At 38.8% G+C, this 15503-nt stretch overlaps 1 protein-coding gene and 1 pseudogene across 3 annotated transcripts in view; one reads left to right on the top strand and one right to left on the bottom strand.

Annotated features, from left to right (window-relative positions):
- Positions 1–1793: 1793 nt before the first annotated feature.
- Positions 1794–15503, bottom strand: part of LOC116647945 (cytochrome P450 4X1) — a 40930-nt gene continuing 27220 nt past the window's right edge. For all 3 annotated transcript variants that reach the window (XM_032429619.1, XM_032429635.1, XM_032429628.1), the window contains 6 exons: positions 10734–10840; positions 9977–10167; positions 6850–6983; positions 5499–5563; positions 2848–2930; positions 1794–2052 (listed from right to left, as the gene is read on the bottom strand). In XM_032429619.1, coding sequence (XP_032285510.1) covers positions 1884–2052; positions 2848–2930; positions 5499–5563; positions 6850–6983; positions 9977–10167; positions 10734–10840 — 749 coding nt within the window. In that variant the 3' untranslated portion in view covers positions 1794–1883. The remainder of the gene's footprint in view (positions 2053–2847; positions 2931–5498; positions 5564–6849; positions 6984–9976; positions 10168–10733; positions 10841–15503) is intronic.
- LOC116647961 lies at positions 12861–13295 on the top strand (annotated as a pseudogene).

Here is a 15503-nt window from a genome sequence, read left to right on the forward strand (position 1 = left end):
AGCTATCTGATGACCTTGTAGAGCAAACTACCCTACTAGTTCTGCACCATCTACCTCCTTAAGACTTTCATATGAGAGAAAAAGACATTTTTATCTTGTTTAAGCTCCTCTATTTGGGGATTTTTTGTTATAGTAAGCTGTTACAGATGCGACCAGGACTTTATTTTCATTTCTTATCCATCCAGATAGTCAAGATCAGTTTGCTTTTACTTGGCAAGGACAATATACTTCCACGATTTGTTTCAGGCCTATCAAAAAAATTTTTTTTTGAGTATAGCTGATACACAAGGTTACATTAGTTTCAGGTGTACAACATAGTGATTCGACTTCTCTCTAGGTTATGCTATGCTCACCACAAGTGTAATTACCACCTGTCACCAGACTACGCTGTGCCTTTTATTCCCATGATTTATTCATTCTATAACTCGAAGTGTTTCAGGGCTATTTAAATTGTCCAGCGAATTGCCATAATTTTGCCTCTAGGGGGCATCTGAGAAAGAGAAGGCGTAGCTTCTCTCCTTTGAGGTCTCAACTTACATATCCTTTTCTTAAAGAGGATTTTCTAGACGACCCAATCTAAAGTAAGTTCCCCTTCATTACTGTCTAGCTCAGCCCATTCACTTCCTTCATGGCACTTAGTGAAATTTGTAATTATTTGTCTGTTACCCATCTTCCACTTTAGGATACAAGCTCCATGAGGGCAGGGGTCATGTCTGTTTATTCACTGAATGCTTATCACAATATCTCACATGCAGCAGACACATAAACATCAAATGAGTGATGAATCTGGAAATAATAATAATTATTATTCCTAATATTTGGAAATTATTAAAAAATTCCTGCTCAGGCTTCACAAGCATTGTTAGCACCAGGAAATTATGTAGACTATCTAGATAATATTCCAAACGGAGGTTTTCTTATCCAAGATTAAAACCCAGAAACCATAAAGAAAAGTTTATTATCTTATTTCATGAAAATTTAGAAGTTCTGTATGCCAGCAGCCACCATAAAGTTTTATAAAAGTAAAAGAATGGGGAAAATATAAAGAAAAGTTACAATCAAGGACTATTATCCACAATATTAAAGCACTCATATAGAACTCCATAGGAAAAGAAGCATAAATGATGTATGAGTCACAGACAACAAAATAAACACAAATGGCCAAGAAGCAAACATTTTAAATATCCAATAATAAGAAAATAGTTCAATAAATTATAATACATCCATATTATAGAACATTATGAATCCATGATTAGGAATAAGATATATTTTTTATTAAGTGAAAAAAAGCAAAAATAATATGGATATGATCCCATCTGTAAGAATACAAACATACATACCAACATATGTATATATAACATGTATAGGAAAAGTTCTGAAAGAATGAACACCAAACCATTCTGTTTTTCGGAAAATGAGTAGGATTGTTCAGGGCAGAGAGGTGTACGGTCTTTGAAGTGGGATTTTTACTTTTTACTCTACATGCCTTTCAAATGTTGGATATGTTTTGCTGTGAGCATACATGCACCTATTACTTGTGTAATTCCAAAAACTATTTTAAAAAGCAACAGAAAATATATGGAAGTCACCTAGCAAAATTCTTGGTATATAGCATTAATAGCAACCAGAATCAAACAGAAATGATTGGAAAATCTCCCCAAATCATACAGAAACAGATCTAGGTGACACAGGATATCACCTAGAAATGGTTTTAGATAATGTGCAGTTACACAGAGACCCCCATCCCACCTACCCCTACCCCTCCCACCATATTTTGATTCCTCTTCATTTTCTTGGCCCAGTAGCTGTAATTTAACTTTAAAACTATATATATATATATATATAGTATGTATGGATGGATTGTTGTACCATGGGCTATAACATTAGGAGAGTTTCTTTAGGTGCAAGTGGACCCCGTTCTTGGCTTTGAGGACAATCTGGTACAAGAAGACAAGAGGTCTGGTGGGGTCTGGAGCCACCTTGAAGCGGAGTAGAATCAAGGCAATGGCCACCTTTAGCTCAGTCATGGCAAAATGCTGCCCGATACAGTTCCTGCAGACACCAAGGGAAAGAAAGAGATACCTGAGGAAATGGAGTTGTTGACTCTTTCGTTAAGATGCTAGAATAATGAATCTACTATTCACAGTAAAGCAGCATTTTCACAGTAAATGCCGTGGAAACTTTTGAACTTCCATTATTCCCTGCAGGAACGTGAACTGAGAGGCTGTAAGGTGATGCCGTCCCTAAAGAAGGTGGCACTTGAAGTTGCTTATAGAATTGTTTCTCCTGTGAGGATGTAGTGTAAGACATGGTGACTATAGTTGGTAACACTGTATTGTGCAACTGAAATTTGCTAATAAAGTAGAACTTAAATGTCCTCAGGCATACACAAAGAGAGAAAATGGTGAGGTGGAGGATGTGGTAATTAACTAGAGAGGGAAAAACCCTTTCACAATGTATGCAGATAGCGAATCACCATGATGTACGTTTTAAATATCTTACAATTGCATATGTCAACTGTACCTCAATAAATCTGAAACTAAGGGAAAAAAAAAAAAAGAATCGTTTCTCCTGCATTGGGGGTGGGCTGCATGGCTTACGAGCAAGTTTGCATCGTAGGATAACTTTGTGAGGCATGGCTGTATAGGATGTGACAGAGAAGGGCTTTGTCCTTTGTGAAACTAACTGGTCTTTTTGGGGGCTCAAATGGGTACCAATATCTACCTCATAATCTGGTGAGATGATGGGGATCCATGGAAGAATATACAGAGCTGAGTTACCAAAGGGAGAGTGCTGTTTCCAAGTAAACATTTCTGTGCATTTTCAACAACTTCAAATTGTCCTTACCTTGGTCCAGCTGAGAATGGTAAGAAGGCGTAGGGGTGTCTCTGATCAGAATTCTCCTGGGAGAACCTCAAGGGGTCAAACACCTAAAATGACAGGGCAATCCCACCACCATCCCCAAAACACCATTAGCACATTTCTTAAGCTACCACTTAGCACTAGTCAATGGATATATACAATGAGCCACATATGTAATTTCAACATTCTGGTAGCCACATTTTGTTATTGTATTTTATTTATTTGTCAGAGAGAGAGAGAGAGAGAGCACAAGCAGGGGCAGCAGCAGGCAGAGGGAGAAGCAGGCTCCTCGCTGAGCAGGGAGTCTGATGCAGGACTGGATCCCAGCACCCTGACACTTAACTGACTGAGCCACCTTGGCATCCCAGGCAGTCACATTTTTAAAACATGAAAGTAATTTTAATAATAGAATTTATTTTGCAGAAAATATTATCATTCCAACATGTACTCAATATAAATAATTATTAAGGAACTATTTCACATTTTTGTACTATGTCCTCAAATTCCAGTGTGTATTTTACATTTCCAGCACCTCTCATTTCCGACTAGCCACATTTTAAGTGCTCAATAACCACTTGTGACGGATAGCTACCTCACCGGACGGGGCAATTCTAGATCTGCAGCCCTTGTTTGGCCTCCCAATGGACTAGTATGCTACCCAGACTAAGTATGGAGAAAGCAGAAATGCTAGGGCCAGTGATATTATTTTCACTTTGGAGGTAAGAATGCACCCACTTAATTTATCCAAAGAGAACGAAAACACTAATTTGAAAAGATATATGCATCCCTATGTTTATTCAGCATTTACTTATAATAACTAAGATATGGAAGCAACCTAAGTGTCCATCAATAAATGAATGGATAAGGAAAATGTGGTGGATAGAATGGAATATTACATAGCCATAAAGAGGTTGAGATCATGCCATTTGAGACAACATGGATGGACCTAGAGGGTATTATGCTAAGTGAAATAAGTTAGACTGAAAAGGACAAATACTATATGATACCAATCATAAGTCAAATCTAGAACAAACAAACAAACAAACCAAGTGCATAAACAAACAAGAAGCAGAATTAGACCTATAAATACCGAGAACAAACTGATGGTTGTGGGGGGTTGGACAAAGTGGGTGAAGGGGAGAGGGAGATACAGGCTTCCAGTTATGGAATGAATAAGTCACAGAAGTAAAAGGCACAGCATAAGGAATATAGTCAATGATACTGTTATAGTATGTAACAGACAGATGGTGGCTACACTTGTGAGCATAGCATCAGGTATCAACTTGTCAGATCACTAAGTTGATCCTGAAACTAACAGAACATTGCGTGTCAACTATACTCAAATAAAATTAATTTGAACATTAAAAAAAAAGAATGTACCCACTGAGAAGTCTAGCCAAAGTGATTATGTGATTAATTGTTGCTGAGATATGCAGTCCACCTCCCATTATACATAAGAGATCTTAAACCTTAGCCACTTAGGTGAAAGGAAATATCTATGGGTGTTGTGAGTGTTTAGAGTTTAAGAACATTGAATCAAGCACTATGGTTAGCTATGTGTCTTCTTTTGCCTCTCCAGATCCTCTGTCCTCCCTCTCCTGCTCTGCTCTAGGCTCCAAGAAGCGGATCCACGTAGTTAAAAGATATTGATTGGTGGACATTTGTCAACAGTTTGTTCTCTGTATTTATAGATCTAATTCTGCTTTTTGTTTGTTTATGCACTTGGTTTGTTTATTTGTTTTTTAGATTCAGCTTATGAGTGGAATCATATAGTATTTGTCTTTTTCAGTCTAACTTATTTCATTTAGCATAATACCCTCTAGGTCCATCCATGTTATCTCAAATGGCATGATCTCATCCTTTTTATGGCTGTGTAATATTCCATTCTAGCCACCACATTTTCCCTATCCATTCATTTATTGATGGACACTTAGGTTGTCATTTTATTGATGGACACTGATAAAAGACATTGACTGGTGATCTGGAAGGTGGATGGAGAGAGCTTTTGGGTTATTTATTCCCTGGACCTCACCCTACCAAGCTGCCTCAGGCTGACTGCTCTACTGAAGGCCCAGCTCCTGCCCAGGACCCTTCCCAGCACAGCAATCTCTCTCCAGTCTTTGTAACCCTCTCCCCCACCAGGCCCAGAAGCAGAAAGCCCTTCAACAGTTCTGAGCTCCATGTTGCTTTTCTAAACCCTACCAAAACTTTGTAAATAGTTCCTTTACGAAACTCTCCTCAAAGAGCCCAACTTGAGGGTGCCATCGGTTTTATGCCAGAATTCTGATTGTTCCATCCAGCAGAAGAGAGCTCGAGGTGCCTGCCTGACTACATGGATAGTCTACACTCCTGCAGATGTCTGGGTGAGTGCTTGGTGGAGCTTGCTTAGTAAATGACTGCAGTACAGATTGCAATTTGGAGCAGATTGTGTGGCATTATGTCAATCTGTTCATTCAAAGCAAACATAAAGAAGGAATAGGGGAAAGGGACAGTTTTCCTTTAGGAGAAATTTGAACATTTTTGGTCTTTATGTTTATTTTATTTGCTTTGTGTCATTTGCCACTTCCACATTGTGCTAACAAAGTTACTTGCACAGCATTCGTTTTTTGAAGTATTTACATGTAAGACTGTCATACCTCTGGATTTTCCCAGATGGCGGGGTTATGGTGAAGGCCCCAAATACTGAGAACCACAGCAATTCCTGTGAAAAGAAAGAAATGAAAGAGATTACAGGAGACAGAGCAAGTTGTGGGCTACTGTTACAGCACTTTTCAACAAGAATTTTCTTCTTGAAGGGAATGATCTAGCTCCTGGCAGAGTTCTGTATGCCATAGCTGATGTCAGCGGTCAAGGACCCATTGGAAGATGAGGCTTGAGTGACACCTTAGTTTTCAAAGCAATGCCTTATTTAATACCTGATTCTATCTTAAGGAGCTGTTGGTATCATGTCAGAATGATATCTGTTAATGGACAATACAGCACCCACCAGAGATAATTTGGGTCCAGAAGAAGAGAACCACAATTCCATCATGCAGGTCCAATGACAAGTTTCTGTTGGTTCTGTTCATAAGTGGAAGGGAGGAAATTTTGGCAAATATCCACATGGTTTGGGGATTAAAAAAGACGAGGAGAGAGATTTTGAAGATTATTTGATTACCATAAAAAATTCTGGTAAATTAATTCTGGATCTGTCAACAAAGTCACAGTGACAGGCTGTTGGTATTTGCTACAAGCTATCCTGTCAGCTTGTTTCCAAGGGCAAGAGTTAACAGAACACTGAAGCAAACAAGTGAAGGGTCTCTCACGTGACACCCTTCTGGCTCCCACTTGCCCTGCTCAGAGAGCTGTGCTCTGAAGAGCACTGGGCTCCAGATGTGGGGCCTCTATGCAAGTTTTAGTTCTGCTCATCTGCACACTGGGGTCTCCAGTGGGTTTTTGGCTACACCACAAGTATTTGAAAGTGCTCTGTAAACTGAGAAGCGCCATATAAGTGTCTGTTAAGATCATGTCTCAAGGGCGGGAAAATGAGATAATGTGCTTGAAAGCTGTATGTTAACTATTAAGTGCTGCATACTTATAAGAGTGATATTACAATGATGAAGCCAAAGATCCTACCTTGGGTCTTCTAGATATAGATAATGATGCTCATCTCCCATGAAGTCTCACCTCAGTCTCAAACTAAGCCAAATAAGGATTATTTTAGAAACAATGTCCTGCAAATGAAGAAACCTTGGATTGGGATTCTGGCCACCCAGGTTCTGGGCAGAGCTTCTCTACAAATGGCTACGTGCTTTTGGGAAAGTCTGGAAACCACATCTGATCAAAGAGTTACCCACTGAGTTCTTAATAGGCACCCAACCCTAAGCCAGACTTCCTTAGATTTGTCTTTTGACTCTTCTAAGAGTTGAGAAAAAAGCCAGTCTTTGTCACTGTGGTGGCCAGGATCCCCAGGTCTCTAGGAACTGCTTAAGAAAAGAATGCAAAGACCTGCAGGCAAAGAGCGTCCATCTGGGAAGGTAATGGGCTTGCTGAGCTCTCTGGAAATAGATGGGACTGGAGGCACCAGTCGGAGTGACTCCTTGATGCACATTGTGGTGTATGACATCTCACCCAGCTGGTCCCTGTGAGGACAAGGGAAGGAGGGGAGGGAACTCAGTGTCCATATCTAGTTTGTAAATATTGACGTTTTTCCTCTTTGGTGTTTATTCCTGGTAATTATCATCTCTAGGTTAAAGTTATTTTGTAATTGGTGTATGTAACAGAATGTGAGACTCTTTCTGCCTCAGGATCAGCTGAGGTTCCAGGGGAAGAGGAACTAAACAAGTGCCAAATATCCTCATTATAAAGTGAACTGCTAATCTACCAGTAAAGGATTTGCTAGGGAGATTTCTGAAACCAGTTTTGCAACTCTTCACTTACCATATAAATCAAGAATGTAGAAGGAATGACTAAGGACTGAAGAGAGAGGGCTTAAGAGTTTTGAGAGGGAAAAAAAAAAGATCTTTTAAAGAGAGTTGTTGGAATGCTAGAATGCTGTGGAGAATGGAGGAGGGCCCCCCAACCATGTTAGGCAAAGAGGGGCTTCTTGGGTCACTTAGATGATCTGACATGTGCCCCCTGGAGTTTGGGGAACGGAGGACTGAGAGGAAAGTCTGTGATTCAGAACAGACAGGGAGTTGGGGGGAGAACAACAGGGACAAACAAGTCAGGAGTGCTTGAGTGTGCCCTATGGGCCAATGAACTGGCAAGAGGGAGAGCTTCAGAACCAGCTTGAAAGGAATTCTGAGGATAAGAATTCCCTTGCCCCATGAATCACCATGGCAAAACTCCAGTGAGGGAATCTCCAAGAAACTCACAGATGTACCCATTGAGAGTGAAAGGAAGCACTGAATAACCACCAAGCTCAGAGAGCAAAATCATCATGGTACCAACCCTTTTCTCCTCCTCGCTCCCTCCTGGGACCACTTATGGAAGGGTCAGAAACAGAAGCTACTGGGTTGGGGAGGAACTGGTCAGTAAAAAGAAGCCAGCCACAACCCCCTCACCCACCACTGGCTTCCAGACCCAAAGAAATGCTGAGCTGGGATGGAGGGAGAAGATCCAAGTGGATATGAATTTGTACTTTTTATTATTCCACTGGACCAGACAGTTTCATTATTGAAATGAGACTGCTCTTGTGACTTAAATGGATGGGAACTCTATGAGATTCACTCAAGATTTCACCCCAGAGATGAAAAGAACTTGCCCCATACAAGTGTGAAATATCAGAGGGAGAGGAATAAAGGTTTTTTTTTGCATCCTAGCCAGTCAGCTAGTCACAAAATGACTGCATATATTCAGTCTATTTGCTTTATTGTATTTCTGTTTGCTTTTCTGATTACTTATTTTGAATGCAGGCTCTGGCCATTTGGTAGTGTGAAATTTTCATTTTGAGCTCTTTCCTCCTCACGCCCAGAATAAAAAGGGTAATTCTGCTTAGCCTGGCACTTTGCATATTTTAGAAACACAATGTTGTCCATCTTAGCCCTGGTGCAAGAAGAAGAGAGGAATTTTAACCCAATGCAGAAATGGCTGACAAGTCAAATGGAGGTGTTGAACAAGTTGCCAGTTTTTTCAGAAATTGCTCTTTGCAATGTGGTTTTATTATCTGTCTAAAAGAATTATAAATTTTCAGCATGCTACGTATAAATTTCATTAAATGTGAGTATAAGGCCATATGATGGAATAAAAACATATTTTATTTTTTATAAAATTATTTTCATTTCTCTCATTAAAATAAATGGTAGTTAACAGATCCTTTGGACTTTGTTTTCTCACCTGGCAAAGATTTCTTTATTGTTTTCACATTTCACATAAGCCAGACAAGAATGAGAAAGGCCAATATTGGGATTGTATATATATATCCACCCTAAACAGGTTAAAATATTCAATTAATATTGATGAATGAATAAAAAATGACTAAGCAACACTATATTTTGTGCTATATAGATTAAACCTTTAATTTATGGTAAGAAATAACTATTATTTCCTTATAAAAAGTAGGAGCTCTACCATACCTATACAAATCCAAATTTTCCCTTACAAATGTTCTAACTGAGCTGACCTTTGCATTTGAAATATGGTGCATTCCCCTTAGTCCTGGGGCTGGGTAGCCCTTAGCATTTCTATCTCTTTGCCCCTTTGGCCAGCAAAACAATGGTAAGTGAAATATCTAGCTAGGGTGAAGAATGTGGTTTAAATCAGAGACATATGTTGGTTTTTCTTTAAGACAGCATGTCTCAGGGGCAAATCCATAACCTGGGCATTGTTGAATAACCAGATAAGCTCGAAATCTTGCAAAATGGTGTTGACATTTTCCACCTGGCTAACCCATCCCATAAGAGGCAGCTTGGGTGTCAGATCTCCCAAGAAGTCCTCTTGAGTCCCCTATACCAGGTTAAGTGCCTGTCTTCTGAGTTTCTATAGTAGTTAGCACATCTCTTTCTCACTACCCTTACCAGATTATATGGCAATTATCCATACGGAGGCCTGTCTCCTGTCCCAGGGTGTGAGCTCATTGAGGGCAGGATCCACACCAAATCTTGCACATTTCTTAAGTGCCTCAGTACTTAGAATGTTCTCAATCCATAATCGCTAGACTTAACTACAGTGTATATCATATTAGTACTATGTTCAAAGTCTAAGCCAGTTCTGAGGAGTGAACAAGGAGAGGGGAGGGAATGACTACAATGGGGGCTTAAATGATATGGCTGCTTGCTGGGGTCTCAGAGAGGAGACCCACTTGAGTCTTACCATTCAAACTCTCAGTGCAAGTCTAGGGATCAAGTCCCCATTTCCAGTGCACTGAGCCAGGTGAAAGAAAGAAATGGGACATTACATACCACTGATTAAGAAAAACAATGAAGCAGATAACTTGTGGACGAGTGAACTTCTTTTGCAAAGATATAGGGATAATTTTGGTCTGTCTAGAAAAAAAAGCAGAATAGTAGCCTGCCTGTTCTGTTTCTACAGGCACATATCTTGAAGCACAATGGTCACCAAGGTACCAGAGGAGAAAATAAAGCAAACCCATGGAGAGGAAGCAAGATGAAATGTTTAAGAATGCGGATCTTACCAGGTGATAGAAGACCCGTCCCCCAGGATGCCCCTGATCTCCTCCCGGCATCTCTCCTGATGCTCAGGGTTCAGAGCCAGGTAGTAGAGGAGCCAGGAAATGCTCCCTGCCATGGTGTCATGCCCTGCCAACATGAATGTGTTCACCTCAGACCTTAGGTCAGTATCTGAGAAGCTGTTGCCATTTTCAGCCTGGAAGGTATAGTAGGGATATGTTTATGCAATGTCAGTTTATAGATGTCTATAGCCCCAGTCAAGATAATGGCTTTAGGGGAAAAAATTAGAGTTTCATATGAGAGTTTCAATTTTAATTCAGTTCAACAAATACATAGTAGGAGCCACACTTTGACCAGAGCATAAAGGAGAACCAACATTAGATAAGGAAAGCAGGACTTGCAAACAGTTCCTTCATTCATCCTGCCAGATTCCTGCAGATTTCCCAGCACCTCCTCCTCCTCATTTTACTAGCTTACACTATGACCCATTTTCCTGTGCTTCCCTAAACTGCCATGTATCTTTGCAATAATCACCAAATTCTGTCCAATTAGGAAAAAATTTAGTCTTATCTGACTCCCTCTAGTGACAGAATTACAGACTTCTATCTTTACCTCAAACTGTATGGAGCCAACCCATTAATTCAAAAGTATTGTTAAATTTAGTTGATCAATTTTCCTCTTGTCTCCCCTCCTCCTCAATCATTCATTTACCCACACAATTAACTACACATATGAGCAACCTCAGACATTTGAAAGATTTACCTGGGCAGAAAGGATAATATCCAGAAAATCCTGGTACTTCTGCTTCTGAATGTTACCATGCTTCTTCTCATCTTTGAGGAATTTCTTTCTATCCTGGATTACCTTTTCTGGGACAGAATAACAATTCCCCATTACCAAAGTGACAGCAAAGTTAATCAAAGTAAAATTATTACAGAGCAAGAGCGAAATAAGTCAAACAGAGAAAGACATGTATCATATGACCTCACCGATATGAGGAATTCTTAATCTCAGGAAACAAACTGAGGGTTGCTGGAGGGGGGGGTGGGGGGGGGGGGAAGGGGTGACTGGGTGATAGACACTGGGGAGGGTATGTGCTCTGGTAAGCGCTGTGAATTGTGCAAGACTGTTGAATCTCAGATCTGTACCTCTGAAACAAATAATGCAATATATGTTAGGGAAAAAAAAAAAAAGAAGATAGCAGGAGGGGAAGAATGAAGGGGGGGAAATCAGATGGGGAGACGAACCATGAGAGACGATGGACTCTGAAAAACAAACTGAGGGTTCTAGAGGGGAGGGGGTGGGAGGATGGGTTAGCCTGGTGATGGGTATTGAGGAGGGCACGTTCTGCATGGAGCACTGGGTGTTATGCACAAACAATGAATCATGGAACACTACATCTAAAACTAATGATGTAATGTATGGGGATTAACATAACAATAAAAAAATTTTAAAAAAAAGGAACTAGAAAAAAATAATGATCCTTATGGCCTTTACAAGTAATAAGTAAACTTTTAATTTAAATTAAAAAAAAAAATTACTACAGAGCAAGCCATGGCCCATGAATAGCTTCAAATCTTACCTAATTTCCTAATCTCAGAATGGGTACATTGTATTTAAATAGATTTAATTTTTTTTTTTTTAAAGATTTTATTTATTTATTTGACAGAGAGAGAGACAGCAAGAGAGGGAACACAAGCAGGGGGAGTGGGAGAGGGAGAAGCAGGCCTCCCCGCGGAGCAGGGAGCCCGATGCGGGGCTCGATCCCAGGACCCTGGGATCACGACCCGAGCCGAAGGCAGACGCTTAATGACTGAGCCACCCAGGCGCCCCTAAATAGATTTAATTTTTAAGGATGTTTGTTCTCCCATCAAATGACAAACTTTGATCAAAGTTCCAAAGAAACACAGTATAGCTGAAATAGACTTTATATAACTAGGGAGGCAATATAATAAAGATGGTTTCAAATGCAGGGGCAAGTGGCCAATCATTCTTTTCTTTCTTAGTCTAATATCTCATTTTCATGGAAAAGTTATCAAACGAAATGGAAGACAGGCAAAGAAACACCAACATCTGTATAACTGATGGGGCTGAAAAAAGAACCCCACAAAAATATGAAACAGAATATCTAAAGCTATAATCCAAGAAAACTGTGGAAGTGAGACAAAATTTAAATGTACATATTAAGAGGCCCACCTTATCCCTGGAAAAGTTGGAACAGAATAACCAATACCAAATATACCCTAATAAAACTATTCAACATTGAAGACAGAGAAAAGAAAATCCTCAGAGACTCCAAACAAAAAGACCAAATGACTTTTAAGGGGACGAAAATTAAGGCAGCATCATACTTCTCAAGAACAATAAAGAAATCAAAACAAGATTAGAGCATTTTCAGGGTGCCTGGGTGGCTCAGTCAGTTAAGCATCAGACTCTCGATTTCAGCTCAGGTCTTGATATCAGGGTCGTGAGTTCAAGCCCTGTGTTGGGCAAAAGATTAGAGCATTTTCAAGAAACTCAAGGAAACAAAGTAGCAGTAAAGTACTTTTATCCTACCTTTATATCCAGGAAATTTGTCATTCAAACAAGTATCAAGTCTACCAAAAAACAGGTATAAACTTGCATGAACTCAGAAAATACTATGCTCATGAGCCCATCCTGAGGAATCTAGAGTGGTTGAGCTTCATCCAATGAGGAAAACTTCATTAAAGAATTGAGGTGCACATTTCATAGATGTAATTTTAGATCTCATACTAAAATAAGGATTGGCACATGGGCAGAAGGATATCACATAAACACTAAAAGTGAAAATAATTCAACTAAAAATAGGAGGAGATGGGAGGGAGAAAGGGGAAAGTAGAATAATCACTAATTGTTGGGAGCCTGGCACGTTTGATCTTTTCTCCCTCTGGACCTGAGGCCTCTGCTGCAACCATGTTATGCCAGATCCTCAGTCAGGCCAAGAAGCATCTGAGCTTGATCTTCCTCCTCATATTTATTGGAGTGGGATGTACTGGAGCAGCATGGTATGTCTTGCACCTGGCATTGCTTAATCCAGATGTCAGTGGGGATAGGAATAATCCAGAATCTTGGAGCAAACTGGGCCCCCATGGTTAACAGAAGTTCTGCTCAGTGAATTTAGATTACAGCAAACTGAAGAAAGAAGATCCAGACTTCTAAATGAAATGTTTCAATATAAAGCTGCTCAGAATGAAGGCCTTCCAGAAGCCATCCTCACAATTTTCTACTTATCCAGGAAATATGTCCCCTCTAAATGCATGAAATCATGTTGGTGTATTGTGTTGCGGTTTACACTGATTAATAAATATCTGAAGCTTGAAAAAAAAAGTTCATTAATAGTTGTATAGGTAATAAATGAAAATCAAAGGATATTATTAAAAACTGACAAACCATCAAATAACCAGTCACAAAATACAAATACTATATGATTCCTCATATATGTATATAAGGTACCTAGAATACCTAGTCAAATTTGTAGAGACAGAAAGTAGAATAGTGGTTTCCAAGAGAAAGGAGTATAAAGAGGAATTATAATTTAATATGTATGGAGTTTCAATTTTGCAAGGTGAAATGAGTTCTGGAGATGGATGGTGGTGGTGATGGCACAATAACATGAATGTAATTCATAGCACTAAACTGTATACTTTAAAAAGATTAAGATGGCAAATGTTATCTATATTTACTACAGTTAAAATGACAAGCCAGGTAGCAAAAGTTTAAATAAGGGAAAGGGGAATTAGGGATTTATGGAAGGATTAAACACTATGGTAGCCAGAGAAAAAATATAAACCTTCTTAAATATCAAAGGATATATTTTAAAAGAGCAAAGAAGACATACCACATAGAGAAAGGAACACAGTGTACTGAATTGAATAATGTCCCCCCAAAATTCATGTTCACCCAGAACCAGTGAGTAGTTATTTGTTAGGGAAGCCTTTAGGAAACTAATAAACACAGTAACTGTAATATAATACACATAGTAAAGCATAATAATATGCAGTGTTGAGTCCAAACATATCAGTCATTTCAACAAATAAGAATGGGAATGACTTGTTTACTAAAATAAAAACATTTTCAAATTGACTCATAAAGCAAAACTGAACTATGTGCTGCATGTAAGAAAAACGCATAAAACAAAGCAATTCAAAATGTCTATAAATAAAGGGATGGACAAGGATGTACCAGACAAATGAAAATAATAAGAAAATTGGGGTTGCAATCCTGATATCAAACAAAGTAGAATTTGAACAAAAACTCATTAAAAGCCAGTTTTATTTTTTATTTATTTATTTATTTTTAAATATTTTATTTATTTATTTGTCAGAGAGAGAGAGAGCACAAGCAGGCAGAACGGCAGGCAGAGGGAGAAGCAGGCTCCCCGCTGAGCAAGGAGCCCGATGCGGGACTTGATCCCAGGACCCTGTGACCGTGACCTGAGCTGAAGGCAGATGCTTAACTGACTGAGCCACCTAGGCATTCCAAGAAGGTCAGTTTTTAATGTTAAAAGTCAGGATATCATAGGGCACTTGGCTGGCTGGGTTGGTGGAACATGTGACTCTTGACCTCAGGGTTATAAGTTCAAGCCCCACATTGAGTGTAGAGATTACTTAAAAATAAAATCTTAAAGTCATGATACCACAAGATATAATACTTATGAGCATATACACACACCAAATAACACAGCAGTACCTATTTAAAGCAGAAAACTATAGGAAATGCAAGGAAAGATAGGCAGGATCACACTAATAATAGGAGTCTTCAACATACTACTCCCAGTACAGGACAGGTCAAATGGACAAAAATAAGATATAGAAGATCCAAACAAAATAATAAGGCAGAACATATGGGGGAAAATATCAGACACCATACCTAATAATAGAGAATTTATCTTCTTCATAAGAGTGCATGGAAAATTTACAAAAAGTGATCACATATTAGACCAAAGAAAACATTAGTAAGTTCTGTAAAATGGAAATACTACAAACAATGCTTTCTAATTGCAATACAACAAAATTAGAAATTTTTAAAAATAAAAAAATAAGAAAGCTTTTCACCCAGAAATTTATAAACCTTCTATTAAACACGTTTTGAGTGAAAGGGATATACAAACAGAAATTAAAGCATTTCTGAAAAAATAATGATAATAAAAACATTACTAATCAAAATACATAGGATATATTTAATCAATGAACAAAAAAAATTCATTACCTTAAAAACACATAGCAATAAGAAATATAAAAATCCATCCTAAAATTCATATGGAATCTCAAGGGAATACAAAGACTCAAAACCATCTTGAAAAAGAACAAAACTGAAGGACTCACACTTCTTCCTAACTTCAAAATTTACTACAAAGCTATGGTAATCAAAAACAGGGTGGTATCAGCATAAAGACAGACATATACCATGTATGAATGGCATACAGAGTGCAGAAATAAACTCTCACATATATGGTCAAATAATTTTTGACAAGGATACTAAGACCATTCAAGGGGGGAAGGGACAGTCTTT

This window comes from Phoca vitulina, unplaced genomic scaffold, assembly GCF_004348235.1.
Source record: "Phoca vitulina isolate PV1807 unplaced genomic scaffold, GSC_HSeal_1.0 scaffold2, whole genome shotgun sequence".
Taxonomy (NCBI): domain Eukaryota; kingdom Metazoa; phylum Chordata; class Mammalia; order Carnivora; family Phocidae; genus Phoca; species Phoca vitulina.